This window comes from Diadema antillarum, unplaced genomic scaffold (assembly GCF_040938485.1).
Source record: "Diadema antillarum isolate AM-2024a unplaced genomic scaffold, OU_Dant_1.0 seq00000696_RagTag, whole genome shotgun sequence".
Classification (NCBI taxonomy): domain Eukaryota; kingdom Metazoa; phylum Echinodermata; class Echinoidea; order Diadematoida; family Diadematidae; genus Diadema; species Diadema antillarum.
The window spans coordinates 1110416-1137803 of NW_027271601.1; the positions used below are offsets into that span (position 1 = coordinate 1110416).

Consider the following 27388-nt stretch of genomic DNA (forward strand, 5'->3'; position numbering starts at 1 on the left):
ATCAGTGTGTGCGACTTTATGTTCGTTTTGAGGTGCACTGTCACAAATGGTAAGTGGATTTTCTCACTTGGGTGTGAACCATACAAACATCATGCAGTATTTCTAGTATCATTTATTGATGTAATCATTTCAGAAGACATGAAATCTAATTTCTTTCTTTTGTTTTGTCTATTACACTCAATCAGACGTCGCCCTCAACATGACGGCAACGTCTGGAAAGATGGAGAGGTCGTTTCTGATCCGCATGAAGTCCACCCTGACCAAGAGAGGTGTCCATTTCAAGTCTTCAGGTTACAAGGTAGAGTCACCCATAAGAGTTATGTTACAACCAGAAGGTCTCATCTCTCTGTAGGATAGACAGACATGAAATCTATACCCTTGTTGCTCTTACATGACTACATTAAAAAAAAAAGTCAACATTGATTAGAAATGGACAGGACTGCTAAAATGCAGAGCTTGTAGTTCGTGGTCCCCTCATAGACAATAATATCGTCGGTTGAGAATGAGAAGGGCGTTAAGTTGTCCTCATCAATCTCACCCGATGATATCTAATTACTGAACGAACGAGACTAGGCAAGACTGCATACCAGCACTACTTATGAGGTCATTCACATTTCTTTCTTTTTTTCAGAGAAGTATTGAAAAGGTGAAGTATAAGGACAACGAAAGTGCACATTCTGTATAGAACCATTTTAGAGCCTGAAGGTTACATGGGCAATACAGTCATGTTCAAAGTTAAATCCTTCTTGCCCTCATCTTTGCACTTCCTGTGTCAATTATGACCATTTTCACTGTGGTGCTTTTTTCTCTCCTCACACAGGGAATATTGAAATCAAACACAGTCGAGATAAATAGTTTAACCCAACTAACAAACAGTAAGTGTGATAGTCCAACCTGGTGAACTGTAAGGACTTTGCTGAAAGCTAGGGTTAGGGTTAGGGTAAGCTGCTGTTAGTTAGGGTTTATGGCCAAGTCAATCCCTTTGTTCAGAATGAATTGGAAGCAATTACAATCACAGTGAGCATTTCTGTAGTAAAGTTGGCTCACATTACCATACAAACTATGCTGCACCATTCCTTTTGTTCTGACTCCTTCCCAAATGCTGTGTGAGTTTTTATTTCCGTACACTTTTCAGGATATGTGATAAAGTCATCATAATTTCCCCTGACAGGAAACCATCAGAGCACAAATTATATTTTCAAGACTTTTATTTGAGGTTAAAAGTTGAAAGGGATGATAAAAAAAAAATCTTTTAGAGTATCCAAAACATTTGGAATAGATAACATCGTGGGCGGAAATTTCATTGGCATAAAACCAAGTTGAGCTTCTCTCTTCCTCCCCCCCCCCCCTTTATAAATAGCAAGCTTTAGATTTGCAACACGAACGCTTAGAAGATACAGCCAGGTTGTACAATACAAACAGCTGTCATATGCATGTGTAGAACACTATTTTTTCGCCTAAGTAGCATCATCTTAGCATTCACGTCACAAATATCTAAAGCTCTAATGCCTCAGGTCCACAACATAATGTGTATTCCTAATAGTAGACAGAGAAAAACCTCCCTTGTGTGAGCTCATCCATTGACGGGACATAAAGGCCTGAATTCACAAAGGTGGTATAAACGTAGACCATGGTACAATAAAGCGTGAAATAGGCGTACCTTTGACATGTGCGTACCAATGCGTGTTTGCTACTAGACGTCTGTTGGCGTACGCAATTTGTCAGTCGTATTTACGAAGAAGAAATTTTCATAAACCATGGTTTCAACCATGGTTTCAATTGTACCACCTTCATGACTTCGGGCCTAAGTGTGTACCTTCAAACTTAGTAGTATTTTGGTATTACTCAGCATGACGCATATATTTGCTTGGCAAGAAGATTTGAAGATTTCTCTCTTTTTTTAAAAACTTGATAAAGTATGAGACTTGTCACATCATCATGGCATGATAAAGTTGCAAAACATGAATTTCTTATTCCAGTATATTTCTGTTTTTCAGACTTTTAGCTTTCAGGTGGCATTATTTACAATAGGCCTACTACATGTGACCCTGCACCTCAAAACAAACAAAAAGTCGCCAGACATGAATTTTTAGTTAAGACCATATTCTGAAAGAGCAGACTTTTAGCTTCAAAATGCTGTATAACTCAAATCAAATGGACTCTCCTAACCTATCTAAATATTGGAAAGAAAGCACAAACTCAGGAAAAGTGTGAACTGAGAAAAGAGGCTCTGAAGTACAGTGTCTATTCAAGCGTTTAATCTTTACCAAACCGTGCTGGATGTGCGATGAATGGGAAAAAAACAGGAAGTAAACCACCAGAGTAACAACAATGAAGGGATTATCAGATTAAACTGAAATTGAGCATGCCTCATTAACACATTCTGTCCATAATCAATGCCAACTTTCAAAGCAGTAGCACTATCCTTTCAAAAGTTATTAGAGTTGAAAGTGAAGAGTGTGGACAAGGTTTTTCAGAAATGAAAAAGGGATTCTAAAGACACACCTAATCACACTATTCTACCAAAAATGTTCGAGATAAACTGCTAAAAAAAACCACATTTCCTGCCCGTTTTATGATACCAAATTTTAGCATAATGTAAAAGAAGACCCGCTCTTTCAGAAAATATGAAAAAGTCAAGTTTGGCTAGGTTGACCCATTTCACTTATTTTCAGTCCTCACGCAAAATCAGTGTGTGCGACTTTATGTTCGTTTTGAGGTGCACGGTCACAAATGGAGGTGTTAGAAAATAAACTGTGACAGAAAGATGAGTCTAGTGTGCTGGAGACATAGCATTCAAAAATAGCGAGCAAGGTACTGCAGAATACCACAATACTCACATAGACCTTCTTTATATCATTCATTCTCAAACTCTTGACTCTTTGACGACTGTTTCATTTTCCATATTCCAAACAAAATGCCTTATTTTGCATATTTCTTGGCAATGATGTCTGTATGTGATATTAGTAATGTGATAAGTTGCATGTCAAAAAACAGTGCAAGATTTAAACTAATGTTTGATGATAGCATGTACAATGTATATCATCCCCTCACATAATCATCAACAATGAATGAATTCTAAATGAAGTATCTGAGTACTATACTGTCCGCAAAAGATGTAACTTTGTCCTTTTACTGTTTTTGTTTTTGTTTGTCTGTTTGTTTGTTTGTTTTTTTGATTCCAGGTGATTCAGGTTACTGGAGCGATGAGGCCGGAGCTGGTTGTTTCACAGTACAACCACCACACACCAACCGTCATGGGCTTCGTTGCCATGGGTTACTCACTGCCCCCGCCCACCATCAGTGAGGTGCGGCTGGACCCTACCATGTTTATGTGCAAGGTGGATCTGGACCTGACAATCACCTTCTGTGAAGCCAAGTAAGACACCTGCCTCTTGATTGTGTGTGTGTGTGTGTGTGTGTGTGTGTGTGTGTGTGTGTGTGTGTGTGTGTGTGTGTGTGTGTGTGTGTGTGTGTGTGTGTGTGTGTGTGTGTGTGTGTGTGTGTGTGTGTGTGTGTGTGTGTGTGTGTGTGTGTGTGTGTGTGTGTGTGTGTGTGAGTGTGTGTGTGTGAGTGTGTGTGTGTCTGTCTGTCTGTCTGTCTGTCTGTCTAGCTGTCTAGCTGTCTGTCTGTCTAGCTGTAATTCATAAATATTCAATAGGAATTCCATCAATAAAAACAGTAATTACTGCATTATCAAAATCTATAAAAGTGTCATATGTCATTTAAGCAAGTAATGTAATATCATACCATTGTCATTTCATATTCAACATATTGTGCTAGGAGACGAAACTACCTGCACCATCACTTATTTATACCCTTATCTCTACCAGTCATACATATCTCCTCTCATAGATATACCAGGTTCCACAATATATTAAGACAGGTGGCTTGACAAAAATAGAATTTGATGATAGAAGTTGAACTCTGCCATAAAAACTGTTGTCACATACATGTAACATTGAATAAACTCATGTTTGTTTTCATGTAAAAGGAAATACATTGAGGTTTCATTGTGGATGCAGTGTGGTGTTAGTTTCAGTGTATCTTGGAAACAATGTAATCAGCTTGTTAAAGAATGTGCCTTGTTACAGGCTTTTCAGAGAAATAAGGAAATTGCTCAAAATAATTACTCTGTAACTGCTGGAGCTATGCAATAGCTAGCTTTGATATGATATCATAGACAGAAGAAAAAAATTGTGTTTGAATTTCAAGCCCATATGAAACAAATAGTCATTTCTGGAACCCTGTGTATGCATTGTGATGAGATGTGTGAAGTGAATATGATATATTTAGCAGTTTGAGTGGACAAAGATCTATTTCATCGGTGACTTTATTCTTCGTGACATTGTTTCCATCCGTATAGGATCAGTGAGTTCCTGGACCATTCAGCAGACTCTGTAATCGGGAAGAGTTTCTACGGTTTCCTCCATGCTCAGGACATCAGCCACATTAGGAGTAGTCACCAGGACCGTAAGTCACTCATGGAACAGTTATTCCTTCTTGGATAAAAGAAAAGAAAAATTGAATTAAACAAAACCAACTCTTGTTTGCATGGCATCTGGGAATAACTTAAAGAAAAGTTTACTTTAATTCACTGCGGCAGGTCTAACATAGCAAGACATTAAATGCATATCAAACATAGTCAAAACTGTCTATTTTGATAATGATTGCTCAATGAAAACACAAGATGTGGTTCTATAGGCAGGTGGTTATTGTAGACTGGTTCAATAGGGGTAGCATTCGTGATATTTCCAGTGTCCCATAACGATTACACATACACCAAGACAGTGCTACTGTCAAACCTGTCTATAGCGAGGGAGACAGAAAACTGTCATAGACAGGTGGTCGCAATAGATTTGATATAATTTGATTTGATATGAAGAGTTTGTTCGCAAAAACCGATAAGTCCATTTTTGAAGATTTTGAAGTACGGTCTCTATCATAAAGTACAAAATAATACCTTTTAAATGATATATTGGTCACTACATATAAAGGTACATTTTTGAAGTTATGGTCAAAAGAAGCAAAAATTTTCTTATTATTCTCTTTATTTTTCTTGACCTTTAATGGCAAATGTCTCCATTTGGCAAATATGGACTTATCGGTTTTTGCGAACAAACTCTTCATTTATTCTCAGCATGCCATTTTCTTTACAAGTGCATCAATTCTCTGCAATCTCATTAACATTGTACAAAATAACAGTAATATGACTATTTTCAACAGTTATCATCATACGTATACAACTGTAATATAATCACATGCATTAATCTTTGCATACAGAACGATTGCCAAGAATAAGAACAAAGGTTGACTGTTTGGCAGCTGATAATAAATAACATTAATGCAGTGAAGAAAACCAAGGGGGTCCAACATGATGCTCATGGAATAAGGGTTAGAAAGAGAGAGAGAGAGAAAGAGAGGGGGAAGGGGAAGGGATGATAAAACCCTCTGACAGGGTCTTCAATGTGACTTTTCTCATGGGGGAATTTTTTTAGTGACCGTACAAAACAGGTGGCCACTAAAGCAGGTCAACTGCATATAGTATACAGTTAAACTCGCCTAAGTCGACGTCGCATATGTCGAATAATCGCGCAAGTCGAAGATTTTAAAAAGTCCCAATTTTTCCCCATTGACTTACATGTATTAATTCACTCACAAGTCGAATTTTTAAAGTCGAATACTCGCCTAAGTCGATGAAATTCCAAAAACACTTTCATGGAAAAACCATTGAATTCACTGTGCCTTAGTCGAATAACATTTTATTGTGTAAAAATCATTGTCAAAATCATGAGACGCCAGTTTTTGTTTACATACAGTATATACCAAAAGAAACTTTGCGTTAAAAACATTAACGTTTCATTTACGCAAGCGGTTTCACCTGAATCGTTATTAACGCAAACTAACGATCAGGAAAATTAACGTTTGTAGTAACGATGAGTAACGATCCCAAGCGCAAATTAACAATGTTTCGTTGACATTAACAATAGTAACGCAAGAACTCACGCGAGATTTTGGTTTCCGTTACCCAGACCTGGTGAAAGGACGACGTATCGCCTCTGCCGAGTGTAGCGATCTATGCCTTATATACTTAGCGGAGTCTTTTCGCGAATCGTATCACGATTTCGCGAATGGTTAATATGCGACCGGGGTCACCAAAAACGCATGCCGTGCCAATAACAACAACAAAAAAGCCCGATGTTTGCCTTCAGTTTTGGAAATGAACAGCGGTAACAATCGGCTCCATAAGATGCTAGAATAAATGTCAGATGTTTGCTCTTAATTTTGGAAATGAATAACGGTAATATTCAATGTGGATAAAGCGTCTTGCTGAAGGGCAAATATCGGGCACACCGCTCCAGCTCTCAGTTCCAAAGTAGACAACATACATGTACATTATACACGTGTATGCGTGGTGTAACTGTAAGTCGATTTTTTTCGACTTACGCACAAGTCGAAACTCGCCTAAGTCGATGTGTTTTGCTCAGTCCCGAGAAGACCGATTTATGCGAGTTTAACTGTATATTCAACTATGCACTGACATGCTTGTTTATGTGTAATAAGTATGCAAAGTTATTCATATCTACTTATTGCCCTCCCTCTTGAAATGATCCCTGATTTTATGAGCCATGAATAAGTTTCAGCATTGCGTTTCAGTTGATTCAAAGACCATCAAAGCTTTCAACTGCAGCTGGTTGCATTGCTACACTCGCACTGAAGGGGTCATTGTGTAAAGTTGTCTAGCGGAAACCAAATCTGTGGTTGATAGTTGTGTAAAGCAGGTGGTGGCCATACACATACAGGTTCTTACCTACGTGTTTTTGGAAGATTACCATGTGGTTGCTATGGGCAGGTGGTTGCTGTAGACAGGTTGTAACTGGAATAGTTTTGACAAAAGGGCTTTTTACCTTCATGCCATGATAACTGGATGACATCATTACATTCCTCTGAAAATAAACAGATATTGTAAGGAAGACAAACTTTCTTTTGAAACTTTTCTTTGAGAGAAAAAAAAAATCGATATTTCAGTCATAGATTTGACCTCCCTCTTATTCTGGTGCAAACTGAATTTACAGAGGTATATGTAGTCCAAGGAATTTAAACACATTTCAACAGAGGGATCTAAGTTCAATTCAATTCAAATAAAATCAATTCAATTCAAATCAATTCACTTCAATTTATTTTTGCAACTCTTTAAAAAAAGCAATGTACAAATGAGAATACAGCTGTAATATAAAGATTTGGGTATACTTACATTTTCGAAGAAAAAATAATTTCACGAACAATTCAATTAATCATTAAGACTAAAGATGGATAGATTATTGCATTTGCAGTTTATTTCTGCCTATAACCAAGATTTTTAGTTTGGAATGTACTGCTGTTTTATTCTGTCTGTGTGTGTATGTGTGTGTTTTACAATTCAATTGATGTTTGATTTATGCTGAGTAAAGTAGCACAAGAAGCTTTTAACAAACTTTCCTGTGATTGTAGTTACAGCAGATAAAAGTAGATATGTACTGCTTCGATTAATTTGTTTGATATCAGCAATAGCAACCATCAGGGCATTCTGGACTGTCCTTGTAAATGATTTATCCTAGGCCTTGAAAAGCTTTAAACAAAAGGGGAAAGAAAACTTGGAAAGATGATTTAAACTGCCTTAAAGGTCCAACATGCATTCTTGTGAGAAATTGAAACCTAGAAGTTATTGGCTTTACAATCTGAAGTGTTTTAAAATTTAAATGAACCCAAATATTAGCACATGTTACAGCTGTATGTCACACATGGGTAGATGCCTGGATTAGCTGGTGGATTCAGAAGAGCTACAAATGGATTGATTTCAGTGTCAGGAGAGGGAAATTTGATTTAATGGTCGCTTGAGTGTATTATTCAGGTGTACCCAGAAGGTGTACTGCATGCTGTGTGACCTTTGTAGAAGTGTGTATAAGTTAACAAATATTGCTGTCATAAAAGGCCAAGTATATCATTTTTATGAGTCTGTCTTTTGAAATAAATCTTCAGTGGTAAAGTCATATAATGATTGCAACCAGACATGAGACAAAACCAAGGACCTGGGAATAGAGGATAAAACTGAGTTTAAGTCTACTTTAACCCATTGAGGACGAGCCCGAGTATACTCGGGCAGGTGTCTATGGGAAATGCGTGTTGTCCTCAACGGGTTAAGAAGCAGGAGAGGTTAAGCTTGGGACAAATGTGATGATGCAATTATCGTTTCTCAGGAAAAGATTTTAGAGTATTTGTCATGAAATAGCAGTAGTTAACATATCCAGACACCGTAAGTGTCTGTTTAATATTATATACCTGTTTGGGGTATGTCAGAGTGTCCTCTTTAGATTCTTATGTCAGGTACACAAACAGCATCAAAAGATGATGTATTCAAGAAACTAAAACGTTCTTTAATATAAATGTGTTACACATATTATATGTCCTGCCAATTATTGTTTTGCAGAGGCACTCATGTTAGCTGGCAGAGAAGATTATAGGTTGATTATTATATGGATGCAATATATGTATGTTAAAGGCATAATTTACCATTTGCAGATGAAACAGAAACCCAGCATTAGTGCTTTATAATAGTTCTAAAATGTGAGTTTGGGATAGAAAAACCACTGTAAAAATTTGAATCCGTATAATCAATGTTAAGTGTTGTTAAATACACAAAATGTGAACAATAGTTATGATAAAGATGTTTCTGGACAAAACCGTCTACAGTTATGGTTTATTGAGAAAAACACAGATATCTCCTTCTATTTTGGGCTTTATTGCAAAAATTTTATATGGTAGGATGTTTTTACACATATGCATCAAATGTGATATCTTGAACATTTTTTAAATCACTGCTCCCAAAGGTACACAGGAACTTTAATGTAGGACCCCTATTATACACAATAATATATAGATGTGTAATTATACTTCTCTAAAGCAAAAAGGTATAGCCTTTTTTGATTGCCACTGAATTGCCACTGACATTCAATGCGTAAAGCGTAGACAAGAACTTATGCATTCATTTTGATTGTGCCAATCTTGGCTTTCGCAAAATTCACACTAACATTTTTTTGTTTTACAGTATATTTGCAGATAATTGTGTTTTCATATTTCCATCACATAATGAGAAATGCATCTAGGCATTAACACAACTTTATTTGAATCATTGCTGGGAATGAGAATCTATGGGTGTTCACGAAGGAACCTCAACACTCCCCCTTTACATTATTTGTAAAGTCACCCTGTCCCTTTTGACTGACAAAAAGGAATATGCAATTATAACTTAATTGATTTCAAAATTCTTCTTCTATAATTTCCATCTATCAGATCTCAATTTGTGTAACGAGAAAATTCTAGATGAGTTTTAAACTTGTACTCATTGATGGTGTTGTTATGAATCCATCATGTTTCTGTGAGGGCCAATGTTGGCAAAATACTTTGTCATCGTTATCAGGTTCCCTCTTTTCCCAGTGCTAATACGATTGAGTCAAGTTTGTAGATTATGTGTCTTCATAAACAGGAGATGGTCATGACTGTCACTTATTGGCCCGTTGTGGTCTCCTTTGGGGCCGAGAACTTTGGAGTTTGGCGGCGCGGAAATAACAAATGGGTACTTCCTTACGTTTCAGTTGACGACCTCCAGGGCATGTATTAAGCTGAAGGATGTAAAGACAAAATGTTCCATCGCTTGGTGCACAACATTCAAAAATATCAAAATCTTGTCATGCGAAAAGGGCGCTAATGCTTGCCATGTGTAAGCCAGTCAGACATCAGACACAATTTGCAGGAAATCACAGTTTTGCAGCAATACCCTTCTGGTTCTGAAGCGAAGAAAAACGTCAGCCACTCCTCATTCCCAACCCTGTCCCTGGCACACCCAACAAAATGAAGGACAGTTCTTGTGACTGCCATCTCTCAGATAGTATTGCCCCCTGGGGGATTCCCCAAGTGACATCACACTCTAACAATGAGGTTCTCTACAAGCTTCTGCTTGGATACAAAGTGGCACTGATACCATTGTAAAAGTCAGGCCTTGTCTAAATCATAATGGCTCTAATTCCGTGCAAAACAAGAAGCATGGGCTTTGAGATAAGCAGGCTAGAGTTGATTGGGGCTACTTTTAAGCAGGAAAGTCAGAATGATGCACACTTCTGGCAAATTTTGTTATGATTGGACCTAATGGCAACATTAATGCGGCTGAATCCTGGGGTGAGGAAAGAGGACTTCAGCTCCTGAGGGGCGATGAGTGCCGCTGCTTTGTCACACTCCTCTGAGTCACAGGAACCGCTACATTGATGTAGGGTCACAAAATGACTCCATGGCGACTCTAAATGACATGGTAGGGGAAACGGAAGCTACAAACTGCACAACTTCGATATAGATTACCATGGATGATGCAACCGTAGACAAGAGAATATGTATTGTTTGGTAGTCTTCGCAAGGTCATGGTGCAAATGTGGGTGAAAAAATAAATCATTGAAATCCAAACCTCATTGTGGATGGGGAATATTGTAACCGAGACGTCTGTAGTATGCTTTACATGAAAGCAAAATACACTTTTTTTGAGGACTTGCAGATAATATCTCATGCCTATAAAGAACAGATCAGGGGGGTGTTTCATAAAGCTTTTCTTAAAGTTATGAATGACTTAAGAATGACTGGTGATCAGTTCTTGTGCTGAATTATTGAAATTCTGATAAGTACAGCGCATCAGAACTGATCACCAGTCGTTCTTAAGTCATTCGTAACTTTAAGAACAGCTTTATGAAACACCCTCCAGGTCAGACTGAACAAAAGTCTTCAAGGAGACATATTCTTCAACATCATGTCCAAATATCCTCACAATTAGTGATAACTTCAGTTTTCAAGTGAAAAAAATCAATATCATTTTCTTTCATCACAAATTTTGATATTGTACAGTGGCTTCATTTTATTTTCAGTCATGAAGCCTGTTGTAAGAAGACAAGTTATGACTGTCATCATTGTTTATCGTTAATTTCTGTCATAAGACAGCTTCAAAGATTGCAAGCATGTGTTGCAGAAGTTATTAACATGATGTGACAATCCTGATACACTGCATACAGAACCGTACTAAAAGCAGTACCTTTATTTTCTTATCAAGTAAGTACAAGTGACTTATCTCAATATAAAAACTGATAAACGTGTCAGACATTTCTTCACTTAGTATTTCTAAAATTTCTAGATTTTTGATTTAACAGTGATTTATTGTGTCCCATTTTGTTTCAAAATTATTCAAAAACAATGAGAAATGCAGCTGTCTCAAATAAACACACTTTTGAAGAAAAAAATAGTTTGGAAGGTTAGAAAAGTCAATTGTGTTGGAGATAAGAAGCTTGCACTAGTCCAATTAAAATTCCTCAGTAACATGCTTTTTAAGAACCAAGAAATTTTGCATATCAAACTAGAGAAACACTCTCAGAGCGAAGACCTCACCAAGCAGCTACTTTTCACCAATGATCTTGTTCTTCCATAGAGATCAATGATTTCCACCCATACGTATGCATACTGAAAATGGCCCAATTTCCCAATATAGAAGCGTTTCGTTACGTCATCAACCCTCAGCTGCGCGGCGCGCCTTGCCCTAGCAGAAACTAGAGCATGCACAGTAAGTCCGCAGCACGTATGCTAATGAGCCGATCCGGCAAGATTTATTCAGCACTCTCGTTGACGATCTTTGCGTTCCGAAGGTGTCTCTTGAGCACGAGATTTTGCGAGAGTTTGACAGGGCTTTGGTTTTCACAGTGCAACGACTTTTACATGCATTCATTATGGTTACAAGTCATGATAAGTTATTCCCCAGACTTTGATTTTTATTTTGATACCAAATTTGCGTGTAATATCGGTTCTTGTCATGACGTTATAATCAGTTGAATTTACGTAAATTTCACCTGCTTTTCACGGAAGATTTTGTTATCTAAAGTTCGTTTTTGGTTCCTGACAGGATTAGGAAACAGTTGTTTCTGATTTTGGCTTTTTCGTAGAGAGGAAACTTAGATGCTCATCATATATTGGAGTCAAGGAGGCGCAAGCATGATTTATACTAGTTTTTCCGTTTTGAAATGTCTGTAAAATTCACTCCTAAGCCGGAAATATGCTCCACACAAAGTGTACAGTGGCGCGAAAGAGCTCTCTCATTGGACAGTGCTTGCATTCGCCCGTGCTGTACCAAGCTTCTAGCTTCTAGCTTCTGTCCAAAGCACAGAAATCTACACGCGTGCCTATGCAAGCATGCGCTCTGCACGCACGTAGCATGAAAGCGTAGCAGCGTAATGACGTAATGCAAGCGCTGAATGCTAGCGCTGTCCAATGAGAGAGCTTACTCTTGAGATTGCATGGTTTCAAGCTGACCAGCACTGACATTGATGTATATTTTACTGGTTCCTGACCGGATTAAGCAACAAATTGTCAAGATATTTACATGGATACAAAGATTAAGAGATGGGCTACCAAATAATGCATTTTCATTGAGATGCAAGGTGAATTTGGTATTCTTTTGATGTCTTGAACGTGTACTACACGAATTACTTTTTTCATCATTTTTCAAGCTTAAATTACGCTGTGATATTTTTCATTTACAATAGTTTGAGTAACATGTGACAATAGCTCACATATTTTCCTTGGATTTGATACCAAATTTGTGAATATAAGGTGTATTTTTGTTGCTGAAAGCCCAAGGACAAAATCCCCTTCCGCAGCTCATTACGTATGCAAGCCTAGAGCGGGCTTGCATACGAGTTGAATAAATACGAGCGAATTATCGGGTGCTGCGGTCTGACTGTGCACTTTAGTGCGCATATGAAAACCTAAAAAATTGACCATACCTGCCAAAATGTGGAAAATTCTTCATAAAATCTGTAACGATTTCTGGATTGCAACCAAAATGTAATCATTTGTTTCTTGTGTCATTCTCAACCTTTTCTGCAAGTTTCATCCAAATCCGTTGGCGACTTTTTGAGTTATTTTGCACAAAGACAAACAAACCAACTAACCAACAAACAAACCAACTGTAATGAAAACGTAACCTCCTCCCTTGGCGGAGGTAACAAGTTCATGTACTTTTGAATTCAAACAGGAAGAAGTTACATGGTGGATGTAAACATTTTGATATGAGAAGAAATATCAAATTTCCTGCCTTGTTTTGCCCTTTTCTTTTTCCAATAGAGTTTATTTCCCATGTATCATTTGATTGGAATTCCTTTTCATATCTCTGTCATTTTCAGTCTGAGAATCTAGAGTACCAGCATGACAAAAAACACGTAAATTAAAGATCAGTGTTTGGAGCTAGCTTTGCCTCAATTAGACTGGTACGTTTCATTTCATTTTAAAGAATAATGAGCAGTATTTTGGTTCATTAGTCAATGATGAGAATTTTTTAGGAGAAATGTCTGGTTCATTTCCGCAGTTCATGGCTGCTGTAACATTCTGGCAGTTTTAGTCAGATTTCATGTAAATATTTTTAAGAGAGAAAGATCATTTTAATGACTATCATCACCATTGTCGCCTTCTACAATGCAAGTGAGTGAGTGTGTAACATCAATATATGTGACCGCTCAGCTCAAAATCCACAAAAAGTAGGCTGCAATGAATTTCAAATTTTCTACACTGTTTAAAAGAGTAAGCGCTAAGCTTTGAAATAATGTATGATATGTTAAAATTGAACCATCCAAACTAATCCAAAAAGTGATTGAAATAACTGGGAGTTTAGGAGGTGCAGTTTCATAAAAAAGGGAGAAAAGAGAATTTTAAGATAAGAGAAGTATATATGAAGACATTTTCTATTTCCCTAGCATCGCCTGTCCAAAAAAAAAAAAAAAATGGTGGAAAAAAAGCCCCTGCTGATATCTCAGTTTTGGTTTTGCTTTAAGACACCAAATTTTAAGAGTAGGTAGAGAAAAATTACTCTCCCAGTGACAACAAACTAACAAAATTTGAGTCATTCAAGCCAAAATTTGAATCATTCAAGCCAAAGGACATACTTAGGTTCATTACAGTGAATCCTAATATGCAACTTTTTATGAGTTTTGAGCTGGGCAGTCACATGATACTTGATGTATTCACAGGGAAAGAAGCACCTATGAGCATTTTCTTTCATTTCTTCTAATCAACCTGATGTCATATCAGATTTGAGCTCCAGTCATTCAAATTTCACTTGAGAACGGCGAGAACATGCTTGCCGAAACGTCGGGATTGGGTAGGCCCTTTTCAGGGCCACTCACATACTCCAGAAAGAATACATGGTGCACCGTGAGGCCTTCTACCACCAACGTTCTACCACCACGGAAGCCTTCAAAGATTTCAAATTTCACTTGCCAGTGTTCTCTATATATAGATAATATACTTTGAATACCATCCTACCCCCGTGCCTATTATTCTCTCCCTCAGTGTTGAGCAAAGGACAGACGATCACCAGGTACTTCCGCTGGATGCTGAAAGCAGGAGGTTACATCTGGCTGCAGACGACAGCTACTCTCTGCTATGCCAAGAACTCGACCGATAGCTCCTTCATCTTCATCAATCAGGTGATCAGGTAAAGTTGTCCTTGAATCTCTACCTGTCATATACAGATTTATATATTTCTCTCATCTTTACCAGTAAGGAGAAAGATATATTCAAGCCAAAACTTATATAGATAGTATATTATAGTTATATTATGTATAAAGTATATATTATATGTAATATATATTTCTCTCATCTTTACCAGTAAGGAGAAAGATATATTCAAGCCAAAACTTATATAGATAGTATATTATAGTTATATTATGTATAAAGTATATATTATATATAATATATATTTCTCTCATTTTTGCCTGTAAGGAGAAAGATATATTCAAGCCAAAACTTATATAGATAGTATATTATAGCTATATTATGTATAAAGTATATATTATATATAATGTATGATTCTATATTCCTCAAAATCTCTTCCCTTTCTATGTATCATATAAAAATATGAAGGAAACTGGGTTTTGTTTTTAATCCTTGCAAACAAGCTGATTTTGCTATAATACATATTTCAAAAGGACACCTACCTGAGTATACTCAGGACTAGACTTCAATGTGTTAATGTACCAAAATTTGTCAGGTGAATACTGTTAGAACAATATAATGTGATTCTTCTGCACAGAACAAGCAGCCTGGCAAGTTAAACTAAGTACATTTGCATATAAAGAGTTGATATATGTTGGTAGCAGGTTGAATGATTAATATTGAATTCAATAGTTTATTCATTTCCATCAAAGAAAAAAAAAACATGATTCAAAGTGGTACAAGTTGTCAGTTTGACTTTCATTCATCTGATATTCATTCATCTGATATTACAGTACTGTCTTTCCCATTGACAACTGAAAAAAATCAGTGCCTAAGTTCAGATGTTGACTTTCAACATACCTAGGCAACATGGTTTGACACCAGGCCATCATTTTCAGATAATATGCCCTCCTCCCCCCCCCCCCCTTGCTCCCATTTTTGGAAAAAAAAACAGAGGTATATTATGTATGTTTCCTGCCGAATGTTTCGCTGTTCTGTGGTCTATAGAATAACACGTGTCTGCCTATTCTGTGCTACCTCACTCCTCGACGAATGTGTCTCAGGCTGGCTGCTCTAGTCCCCTCCATAAGGTCAAGGACCTTGGTCAAGAACCTTGGTCAAGGACTTGGCAAACAGTCGTGGAAATTTGAATAATTCACGAGAAACTTTTTGTTCTTTCTTCTTGCTTGCTTGTGCTTCCTCTGCAAGACTTGCCTTTCATTCGCACAAAATGTCAATATTTTCCACATGTATTTCAATAGGTAGTGCATGGGTAATTCACTGATTTCAGCATCACTTGACGACCACCTTCTCCAAATTGATTTCAAGTAGTATGAATATGTGAGATATATGGATGTCTTGTATGAATCTAAAGTCATTTTGATTTCTGTAAACATAAGGAGATTCAAGACATTAGGCAGCAGGTGCCTCCTAGCTGTTATAATTCTATTTGAATTTCTATATCTAGACAAAACTGTACCTAGTGAGGTTTGTCTCATATGAGTTGAAATTGAAGGACACCAAGCTCTCCTTTTAAATGACTTACATGGCAAAAGTTTGAATAAATCAGTGCAAATTGCATATAACAGGACAAATATGACCACCCAGCTCAAAACCCAGAAAAAGAAGGCCAAAATTAATTTCCACTTTTCCCCCAAGGCTGCGGGAGTGTTACTGGGTCTGATTGTAAGGGTGGCAGGTCGATTCCACCCCATTCCAGACACGAGTGCATCCATCTCTCTCAGCAAATGATCGGGAATCTTTGTACTTTAAGAGAGCAAGCTCTACGATACGCTTTAAAATGATATATAACTTGTTAAAGTTGGATCATCTTTAAGCATTCAAAAACTGATGGAAAGAAGAGAGAGGTAGGAGGTGCAGTTTCATAGAAAATTGAGAAGAGAAGATTCAAAGATTAGGGTCACTTAGGCCAATTTCTCTGTAAAGCAGTGCCCATCCCCAAAAATTAGGTAAAGAAAAATGATTGAAATCTTAATTTCAGTTTTGTCTTAAGCTGCCAAATTTTGACAGCAGGTAGAGAAAAGATTACTGTCCCAGGTAAGACAAACTTGTAAAATTTGAGTCAGTCAACCCAAATGACATATTTTGGTTCATTAAAGAGAATCCTAATCTGTGCCTATTTGTGGGTTTTGAGCTATGAAAAAAACATAGAAATTCAAGTTTGCCCCTGATTTCTCTTGTTTCCTTCAGCCGTGTGGAGTTCGACAATGTGATCATGGACATTAGTCAGGTGACTAATCTGCCCTCTGAAGATGGTCTCCTTCTCCTCAATTCAGCCACGCCGAGACCAAAAACCTCTCCAAGGCACGGCTCAGGTTTGTCCATGTTTCTCTGGTCTGAAAGGAAAATTCCACTCAAGATGATTGATGTGAATATATCAGAATCAGACATACAGAATAGTGACAATACATAAAATTAGACATAAAATGGAAACATGAATTAGAAAGTTTGTCGTAGGTGCACAAAACAGTGATATCTGTCACAATAACATAACATATACAAATGAGATGGGTAATGTCCTGTCATTTGTCTTATAGTTACTTGCATGAGAAATTATATTAATGTTAATATAATTATATTTCCCTTTTCTGTGCAGATCTAACATGAAACTATATGTTTACATCTCTGAAGGAACTGTATTCTACAGTACTAATGATTTAGCAATAAAGCCTCCTTTCTGGAGAGATGTTATTACAGTTTCTAAATCATTCTTATTTAATGTACAAATCAGTGGAATTGTTACAGATCAATGTCATCAACTTGGATAATTTTCATATGTGAGTGTTACTTCTATCACTGTTTCATGAAAGCCAAAGTCTGAAAATCAAAACTTTCTAACATTATATCCAACTTAACCCATTGAAGACCAGTTGCTGTTGCTATAAAACACATGTGACATTTCCATACACACCTGCCTGAGTATTCTCAAGACTCGTCTTCAACGGGTTAATGAGACATTCACCATTCTGTTAGATTTCTATTCATAAAGTCATTTTAAAAATAGAGTTAATTTTCCTTTTATCCCTTACACTACTGGTGTCTTAAACTCCCCATGGTTATTCTATGTGATAATATTGTCCATGTATGGCTTTGAAGGGTTGAAGCTAGGTCATGTCAATCATTACAAGGTTTTTAGAGCACCAAGAGGTATGTTTTTTCACTTTTTGTATGAAGACATTAAAATGTTCAAAAGCAATAATTCAAAATATAGTACAAAGGAAAAAAGAAAGAAGCATGATATTATGTCTTGTTTGAAACACTCTCTTAAAAAACATACACACACACACACACACACACACACACTCTTCCTCATGATATTGTAATATACGATGTGCCTTTCTTCACAAGATGTGAATCTACTGTATTCTGTGAGAATGCAGCATTTAAGGTTAACATCATCATCACTTTAGTAAGGTTGTAATTAAAATTGACTGTACCACGAACCAACCTAGAATCATCTTGTCAACTTTCTATATCAATCAAATTAATCGTGCCTGAACAGATACTCATATATACATCAAGCACTAGAAAGACTGCAAACCAGAATCAGTTACTAGCTGATTGCCAATATTTTCTGGAGAATGATATATTATTTGGCATAAATCAATCTTTACTGAAGAGTTATGATAAGATGCAAATATTGTGATTGCATCAAAGAGATTATACCTATAGAGTAAGTAGTTGCCATACGCGTGCGTACAAATAGTGCGTCCAAAATTGAAGAGGGAGCGCACACTCAGCTCCTGGCACTGGATCTAAGTCTACGTTCAAGTCATATCTTCTCATACCATATCTGGAATGATATGTTATTCTTCATTCCACATTTTCATTTTCATTTTCAGAATTACAATGTGGTTGATTGTTTAAATATTAGTTTCTACGATGATATCATATCATTTGAACCATTTGGTAGAGTCCAGACCTTTTTGCTGTTCACAAAATAAACAGTGGGAACTTGGGTGTAGACTAGACAGTACTTGAGCATTATGTGGTTTGTTTCGCGTACATTCCCACTCACGCCATAAAATCAAACAACATCAGCACCATTATGACGCTTAAACATGACCATTGTGACGTCAAAATAAAACAACACAAGGTCACTGCGCCGAATATCAACCCGCTCTGCATTAAACAGTGCGCTGCCATCTACTGATTAATAACTGTACAGGATCTGTGCAATGGCGGCTCCCACAACACGAAATGGCAGCTCCCTCGCGCGGCTGCCTCCCCACTGGACTACGCCCTCTTGTGGTATAATCTCTTTGGATTGCATTATAAACTCCGTATCATATCTTGACTGCCAGAGAAAATGTATTTTCATTTTTTTTTTCAACTAATCTCATAATTATGTGTAAGAATGAAACCCAACAGAATGATTACAGTTTTGATTTCTTACTAAGACATGTAGTTTGATTCAAATTTCACAAACATTGTACTGATTTTCTACAACCACACCTGCAGATGAACTCATGCTAAAAGTGTTGACATTTTGTTGTTGTCATTTTTTTTCTCAGGAGATGAAAGGGATGGCATAGCAGATCCTAGCCTTGCAGAAGAAGGTGACAACAACAATAACAACCATAAAGGTCATGAAACTCTGGGATCCAGTAAGTCCAGAAAGAGGACCCAGAGCCCAGAACGGAGGAAAAACAAAAAGCAGCGAGGGGCTCAGATTGTGCGTAATGAGTCTTCAGGTAACCATGGCAACATGGAAGGTAGATCAGATGCAGGAGGAAGAGAGAGCAAGAGGAGAGCTCAGGCGAGAGTGGAAGGTCAAAAGACCAAACCTGTCATAGCAACGAGCCCTAAGCAGGTCATCATCCGGGCCGACAGTCCCAGTGAAAAGACTCTAACTGTCCTAGGAGAAAAGAGGGACTATGGTGAGTCAGACAGCTTTCATAAAGGGAATCAGGAGAGATTAAAGATCTGTGAGAAATCTTCGAGGGAGATGACCACCAACAAACCAGGACTGCATCAATCGGTAGCACCGGTGTCTCCTAGCAACCGTTTACAAGCCTCATCCTCATTACTAGCTCTTAGTGTCAGACACACGGATAAGCACGACGGAGAGGATATCATCAGGGTGTCATCAGCTGGTTGGGAGAATCCTCCCAACAGAGAACTCCCCCCTGATCACAATGGAATGATCCCATCACCGGACAGCAGTCACTCGCGACTCGGCATGGCTAGCTCTCTAACTTCAGTAGCCAAAGGGGTGTTCACTACTGCCAGTCCCAAAACCCCCGAGTCCCTCCTCACGCCTCCTCTCTCAGACTCTGCTAAGAATCAATTCTCACTGCCTCCAGTCAGCTCATTAACATCACCCAAAGCCAGGCCAACAAACACTGACAGTATCGCCCCCCTTTATACCACCGATGTCCCCTCAACGGGGAGCCGCTTTGTCACCCCCTCCTCCAATAAACACGAGACGGTGTACCCCATCCCATCCCCTCTTACCCAGAGCCCGTCGATGGAAAGTTTGGACTCAATGCGCAACATGGTCAAACAGGAGCCAAGCCTGTACAACTCTCATACCCGCATGCTTGGATCTGTCTCCTCACCGTACGCCGGAATGGCGGCCTACGCCAACTACGGACAGTACAACAACTTGCAGCACTACGGTGCTGCTGTCAATCTCACCACGAGGGCGTACCAGGCAGCTGCAGCTGCAGGCTACGGAGAGGCTGCCTCCATGTACAAGAACTATCACGCTGCCCCCGAAATACCCATGGACCTGTCGTACAACGGTGTGACGGGGTTTCCCATCATGCACACAGGCATGTCGGCAGCCAATGCCTCGTATTTTCCCACATCGCGACTGCAATACAATATCACAGACGGACAGTTGAGTCTGAACGGAGACAAGTCAGTTCAGGAAAAATCTAAGACGACGTCAGTATAGGCAGTGATTGGTAATGAAAAACAAGGCTCTCTATATATGTGTATGTGTGTGTTCACAAGCTATTCAAGTCAAAGCAGTATTACAACACAATTTAAAGAGATTCGGAAATGGGACTAAAGAATTCATCTTGTGTCATCGTTTCTGTTCTGAAATGGTGCCAACGAGTCACTGCTACATTCATATCGTGATTACCTCCCACGGACTCACAACTGGATTTTGAAGTCTGTTGCACAATTTAGCATGCTTTTGGAACACTGTTTGATTTCTAAATAATTTTAGTTTACAGTAAACCTAATAATATCAATTTTGTCTCATTCATAAATCACTCTAAACAGCTGTGATGAGTGAAAATCATTTGGAGTTATTATTGTGAAGAAAAAATAAAGACCCAAGGTACATATATAATGAATGTCATCAAATTTGGGAGAAAATATGATAGGTAGTGGTTATTTTTGTCCCAAACCCTGCTCATAAAAAACATTTGTTCTTAATTTTCTCAGCACTGTAAAATTAGATTTGTCCTTTTTTGATCAGCGCTAAAACCAGGGACTGTAGTGACATGTTCAGTCGTCAATCTTCAGTTCTTTCAATAGATAAAAGACATGAATAATATAAAGAGCTCTCAGTTTTGACTTGAATGATAAATGACATAAGATGTTCTGACAGTACAAAATAAAATATCGCAGAAAGATTTGCATGGGGGAAAGATGATATCTCAGTTTTTCCCTTGTGTGTTACAGTTGGTGTGTGATACTCACACTTTTTTTCATCTCAAATATACAGACATGCCAACTGTTTTGTTTTGGCAGTATTTTGTACATTATTTTTTTTTCTAAAAATACTGTAGGTTTATGGAAAATACTGTTTTTCTCAAGTTGTATCACTACACATGTCTGCTGCAAGAAAGGTAAAAATACTGTTTTTCCACCAAAATATGACTTTTCAGGCCTTGGAATGCTTCAATGCAGTTGACATCCCTGAGTATAGGAAACAAATATTTCACAATGGAAAAATTTCCATGAATTTTTTGCTCCACAGAGCTATGGCATAAAAGAGTTAATATTTTGGGGTGACAGGAGAGTATGTACAAACAATATGCTCTTATCTAACAAATTTTAACCAGGGAGAGATCACTGAATTTGACCCAGTATGAAACCTTAAAAGATTCTAGCTTTATAAAGTGGTGTTTGTGCCACTGATGTCATTGGCAAGCGTTGTTCATTGCATCTGCTCTCTGTCAGTGAAATGACATGTAATAATCTATGCACAAAATTGAAGGAAAAGATATTGCATAGTACCCTAAGCACTCATAGAATGCACATTGTTATTCATTGAGCTTAAGGAATTGCTCTTATGATTATTGTTTGTTTGTTTTTTCTTTAACTAGCAATTCTTTTCTTTTTTTTTCTCTCTCTCTCTCTTTCTCTTAATATTAGATAAAACAAGCTAACCTATGAACTGTAGAAAAATTGTCATGTAAATCACTATAACAAAATAAAGTGTGCTTGAAAAAAAAATCCCCTCAAAAACAAAAATTTAATTCTATTCGTGCCAATAATGTTTTATTGATGCCTTTTGCCTTCCCTGCCACTAGAGGGCACTATTCTTACTGCCAGGCATAGGGGCCCTGCATTGATGGAAGAGAGGTCATTGTAACATTCTTTTCTCTCTCTTTCTGTCCCGACCCCTCCTCCCCTATCCCTCTATTTATTCCTACTTCAAGTTTATGGAGTAATGAGTTTTGGATATTGTGAGCATTCTATTTTAATTCTAATCTAACAACCTGAGATATCTATGTGTGTTTCAAAATACTCCATTGTATACGTTGTATTGTTAAAGACCCTCGAAGGTCATGTGACATGTGACTAGGCTGTGGATTTAGAGAATCGTCACTGCTTGTACGTCCATTTATTATTCATAAGATATCATCGGTACAGCGTTGATAGTGACAATTTTGAAACCACTCCTCTAATTCAAATTTGGTGTACCTATAATTTCAAAATAATATTGAGAGAAACGACAGATGAATAGGCCCACAAGACTGCCAGTAGAATCTATCGCCATGGGAATCAGAGATTGAAAACTGATGCGTGTAGCTGAGCAGCTGCCTAAAATATGATGCCATTTTTCTCTTTCATTCTTAGGCAAGAATTTAAGCCCAAAACAAAAGAAATAATAACGAAGGGCAGGTGCTATTGCCTATGTTAACAAGCTGCATAAATGAAAATTTCAGCCTTATTTTTCAATGTCAGTCAAAAGTCATTCAGTTTCATGATTCAAATTATCATATTTGATACCTGTATATTTGCATAGCTTTGCCCTTTAGAAGAACTGAGTTTTGCAGCAACTTGACCGACTGTGTATGACAGAATAGCATAGTCTATTAAAGTCTGCTTGAATAATTTTTCACTTGGCTCTTATTTTGTTGTGCATACAGTCCACTCTAGGTGGCACTCTTTCATTTTGCTCTGTGTGGCACATTTTGCCAGAGGCTGTGTGTATTGATAGTGATTTTCCTGTTAGAAATGCCTGCTTAACGGCTTAGTAATGGCTTTCTGCAAATATTTTATCTTCTGTATGACTTAAAATCAGAGGGGAAAATGGGTAAGGAAGTATGAATCTAAATTTGGCAGTTGTTTACCAAAATGGCCTATGACATTTTATTTCACTGTTTTTATGTTTTTAGGGGGACTTTTGTTCTTGGCACTATTGACAATTGCTGTACTGTCACTTTAGAGACAGACGGACATTAATGCCATGCAAACACTGCTGAGCTTAAGCCCTTCTAACCCTAAACTGATGATATACTCTCAACACATCCACAGGTATTTCTTTAACCCATTGAAGACTAGTCCTGGGTATACTTTGCGAGGTGTCCATGGGAAATGTTGAATCAAAATCAGCTCCTTCTCAATGGGTTAACATAAGGAGTCCATTTCTAGAATGTCAATATAAATAGTCAACCTTACGTTTGCTGTGTTTGTTGCTCACAATTGCTACTTTTGTCTCAATTATTGCAAAATGTATGTATTTGGTTCTTTTGTGCCATACTCAGATGAGGCAAAGTATGGTACATCTTGTTCATCGAGCAAAGCGTACTAACACAAGATAAATTATGACACACAGAATATAATCCTTTTGAAAATGATAATTCTTTTCAATGTCCCAAAAGAAAAGGAGGCAGTTAATGGTGTCACTGTCTTCTTACCATGATAAGATATCTTCATGGTGAAGGATTTAGAAGCATGACCATTGAGATATCGAGAAACATGCTTGGACACCAGTCTCTTCATAGATATTCTATTGTAACAATGCACATACATTTACGCAGCGACGGAACAAAAATGTGTGTTTGTGTATTCTGCTTATGCATTCAAGTTTATATCGAAAAATTTCATCATTGCGCTTCTCGCACTGTCTGTTCCTATGTATTTTGGGGAATCTTTGTGTTTAAAGAATTTCATTTCCATTCGACCAAAGACTTTTTTACAGTATTCTGTCTTTCCTCTTTGAGTTAATTTGTTACCATGGTAATTAATGGTTGTTGGTGTGTTTTTCTTCCCAGTGTGTTATTCTACCCACTTGTATATTTTGTGCAATATGGAGTGATTCTATACATTCATGACAAACTGTCCATTGCATACTCCACTGCATTTTTGTTTTCATACCAAGAGCCAGTTTAGGTTTTTTATGGTGTTATAATTTCAACAAAAAAAAAATATCCTAGAATAATATGACCCCATAGAATCCAATAAATATGTATAACTTATTTAGCTCAAAAACTTACCAACATAACCTTTTTTCCAAGCTAGGTCATCGAGATATCAGAATTTGATTTTTGTTCATTGACTCTTTGTGTGTCATGGTCGCACGCCCGACTCAGTCCACGGCTTGCCAAGTTCACATATTTTGCTTAAACGCACAAACCTACCCAAACCAATCGATAAATTGCCAAATGCCACAGTGCAATGGAAGCATCGTTTGTGGCTCCATTCCAGTCACATGTAGCTTGCATCATGTGGTGATTGAAAATCAAACAATGTTACCTATTTGATTTGCGAGTAATTTCTAAGTTTCTGGCATTATTTTGTGTGCAAAAGTCATGCCTGGACAATAGCTACTGGTCATTTGAAATAAAAAATAATGAAAGATTTGGCATAGAATTTATATCAAATCTGGTATTTTCCCTACAACTTTATACTCTTTACATTTCCACCATAACCAAAATATGTAAAAAGATGGAAAAACATGTTTTCTCAAAGCATGCCTGCGTTGCAGTCTCAGAATAATGTGGCACACAGGGGGTTTCCACCATGGCACATAAAGAGTTAAATTACTGATAGGACTCATTATTCATTTAAAGTTTTGATTATTCTTTGAATCAGGGACCTGGTTGTCTCATCATGTTTCAAAAAAGATAGAAAAAGTTGTGACCCTTGCTAGAAATGCCCTCTTTAGAGAACAGTTCAGTTGCATAATTTAAAAAAAAAAATGTGTTTCGTCTTTTGATTGTGGAATGAATGAAAATTTCTCTTCAGGAAATTCAGTGATCTCATGGTGCAAATGGTTTTTCTCATAGTTAATATAGGACACCAAGTCAGATAATTTACTGATCACTGAATTGTCTTAACTTTCTTCAATTACTGCTTCGATTATTTTGATTTTGTTCAAAGCAACCTTTACTGTGACACTTTTTCCATGTTAACACTTGATTCATCTAGATCTATGGCCTATTTCAGGAGCTAGTTTTTTATTTTATTTTGAATGCAATAATAGTTAATAGAATATGATGTTATATAAGACGCACTTGTTATCTAAAACTTACTTCAAATATGAATTACTGGCATGATCAGTTCTATGCTTACTTTAAGCCTAATTTATGTCTAATATTCTAAACTCATAATGTCTCGCCATGGTAACTGTTTTATTAAACATCAACTGGGCTTATCATTTCTAGCACTTGGATACATCAATTTTTGTTTTTCACTTTTCCAACATTGAAGGACTTTTGTTATATTATTTAGAAGTATATTCAGAAATGATATGTTTGTTGATGTGATATATTATTTCATCAATGAAACATCACAATATCTTTTCCACTTCTGACAGTGATATTTGAGTTATGAATACCATGCTGTCCCCTATCAAACCCTCCTAATGCCGCTTCTTAGGAACAGTGTGTGAGTAGAAGGCAGTAGATCTAATACCAGTCTCATATCTATTCTTAGCGACTTTCATGTCAAGATTTTGTGTGTGTTTGTGAAGGTGACTTCATTTTTTGTAGTTTCTCTGTACATTACTCATGTCATAGGTTTTAAATCAAACTGTCAAAGATCATATAGCTGTTTGATCTGTCTCCTTCTGCTGAAACTGTTGTTATTTTGCATGTAACTTTTGTTTGTGACTGAAGTCTTTTTCCTCTTCATTAATGAGGCTGTATTTTACAGTCTTGTGTTTCAACATAATGTAGCAATATAGTTAGCAAACTGTATCAGCCAGGCATATTGTGCCATACACTTGAATGAATGAACATATTGTGCTGAAATGCTGAGGTCTGATTATGTGATGATAGTAAAATGCTGATCTGATCCTGTCAAACTTTGCTGTGAGTAAGATTGAAATGGAATTGTACCTGTAACATAATGGAAACCTCAAAAAAAGATGGGAGCATTCAAATTGTTTTCAAATTTTCTGTTGTTTCCATGAGATGGAAAAGGGTTGTCAAATACAAGCAAAAAATGCATAGTGTTAGTTATGGGTGGATTCAGAAACGATCATTTTGAACCCTTGAAGTCACAGTAAAAGTTTCTACTATGTATGGCAGTGACTTTGTGTCGAGGGAGATATTAAGCTGCTGGATGGCATATGAAAGAAATATCAGACACTGAAATAACAAATGAATTGATTGTATTCATTTTAGACAAATTTGCTTTTTATCCCATCTTGTTCATGAGGTAATAAAAGTGAGGGATTTTATTAGAGGTAAGGGGCAACCCTGGATCAGTTAATTGCCCTTGCCTGTCAGATTTTCATTTATTCACCGTAGAGAAGTAGCTTGGTGTGGCTATACACCATTTGTCACAAGAGAGCAGTGTATATTTGCATTTTTAAGTATCTGAACTTGAAAAGGTGTGATGCCTTGTTTATAAGTTTACCAGAACTGTTCCTGAAATATGAGTGCATCTGAAATACTTGCTTACCACATACACAAACATCTACCATTTTGCTTGACATTGTGTGTACATGATTATGATCAGAAGGGGCTCAAGCAGGTTGGCTCCAAAGAGGAACAATCGCCCTTCTGGTCCTCAGATGATATTTTGAATGAAAGAGTGATAATGTCAAGTGGTTGTTGCCAATTTGAGGATGTGATTATCAAAATACACATGTATGTACCTCATCTCATATGAATATGTTTTACATCATGCTGAATGTCAAAGAACACAGACTAAATTAGATTCACATAAGGCTGCCATTTCATCTTTTTTAACTGCACTTAAGTATTTGATGATATCACAATCATAATTGTTGAATTTGAATTTGTTGGTATATTGAGCTAATAGCTACACCAATGACTGTTGTACTGTCACTTAAACCAAAAGGTATATGAACCACTCCTTTTTTTTTGGGGGGGGGGGATGGCAGCAGAATGACAATCAAAAGAAACAAAATATAGGATAATAAAGGAGGTTAATTCTCATCTCATATTCCTTTATCCTTTTCAATGATTTTCATGGTCTCAAGTCTCTACTTGGGTGCCAAAGTTGCTTTGTTATAAACTGAAATTTCCATGATTTTGTCTGCATATCTCAGTTGTTTTTGTCTCATCAAGAATACATTTTGAATCAGTGTCATCAGAGTTGCAGTATGCAGAATTACTCTGTAACTGTTGAGAGACCAGTGTGTGATTCCCTT

General features: G+C 37.2%; 1 protein-coding gene across 1 annotated transcript in view; it reads left to right on the forward strand.

Annotated features, from left to right (window-relative positions):
- The window catches only part of LOC139737546 (uncharacterized), a 129245-nt gene extending 108231 nt beyond the window's left edge, over positions 1-21014 (forward strand). Inside the window, exons 7-12 of the mRNA XM_071648222.1 lie at positions 186-298; positions 3186-3379; positions 4367-4473; positions 14407-14551; positions 16762-16886; positions 19086-21014. Coding sequence (XP_071504323.1) covers positions 186-298; positions 3186-3379; positions 4367-4473; positions 14407-14551; positions 16762-16886; positions 19086-20473 — 2072 coding nt within the window. The 3' untranslated portion in view covers positions 20474-21014. The remainder of the gene's footprint in view (positions 1-185; positions 299-3185; positions 3380-4366; positions 4474-14406; positions 14552-16761; positions 16887-19085) is intronic.
- Positions 21015-27388: the final 6374 nt, after the last annotated feature.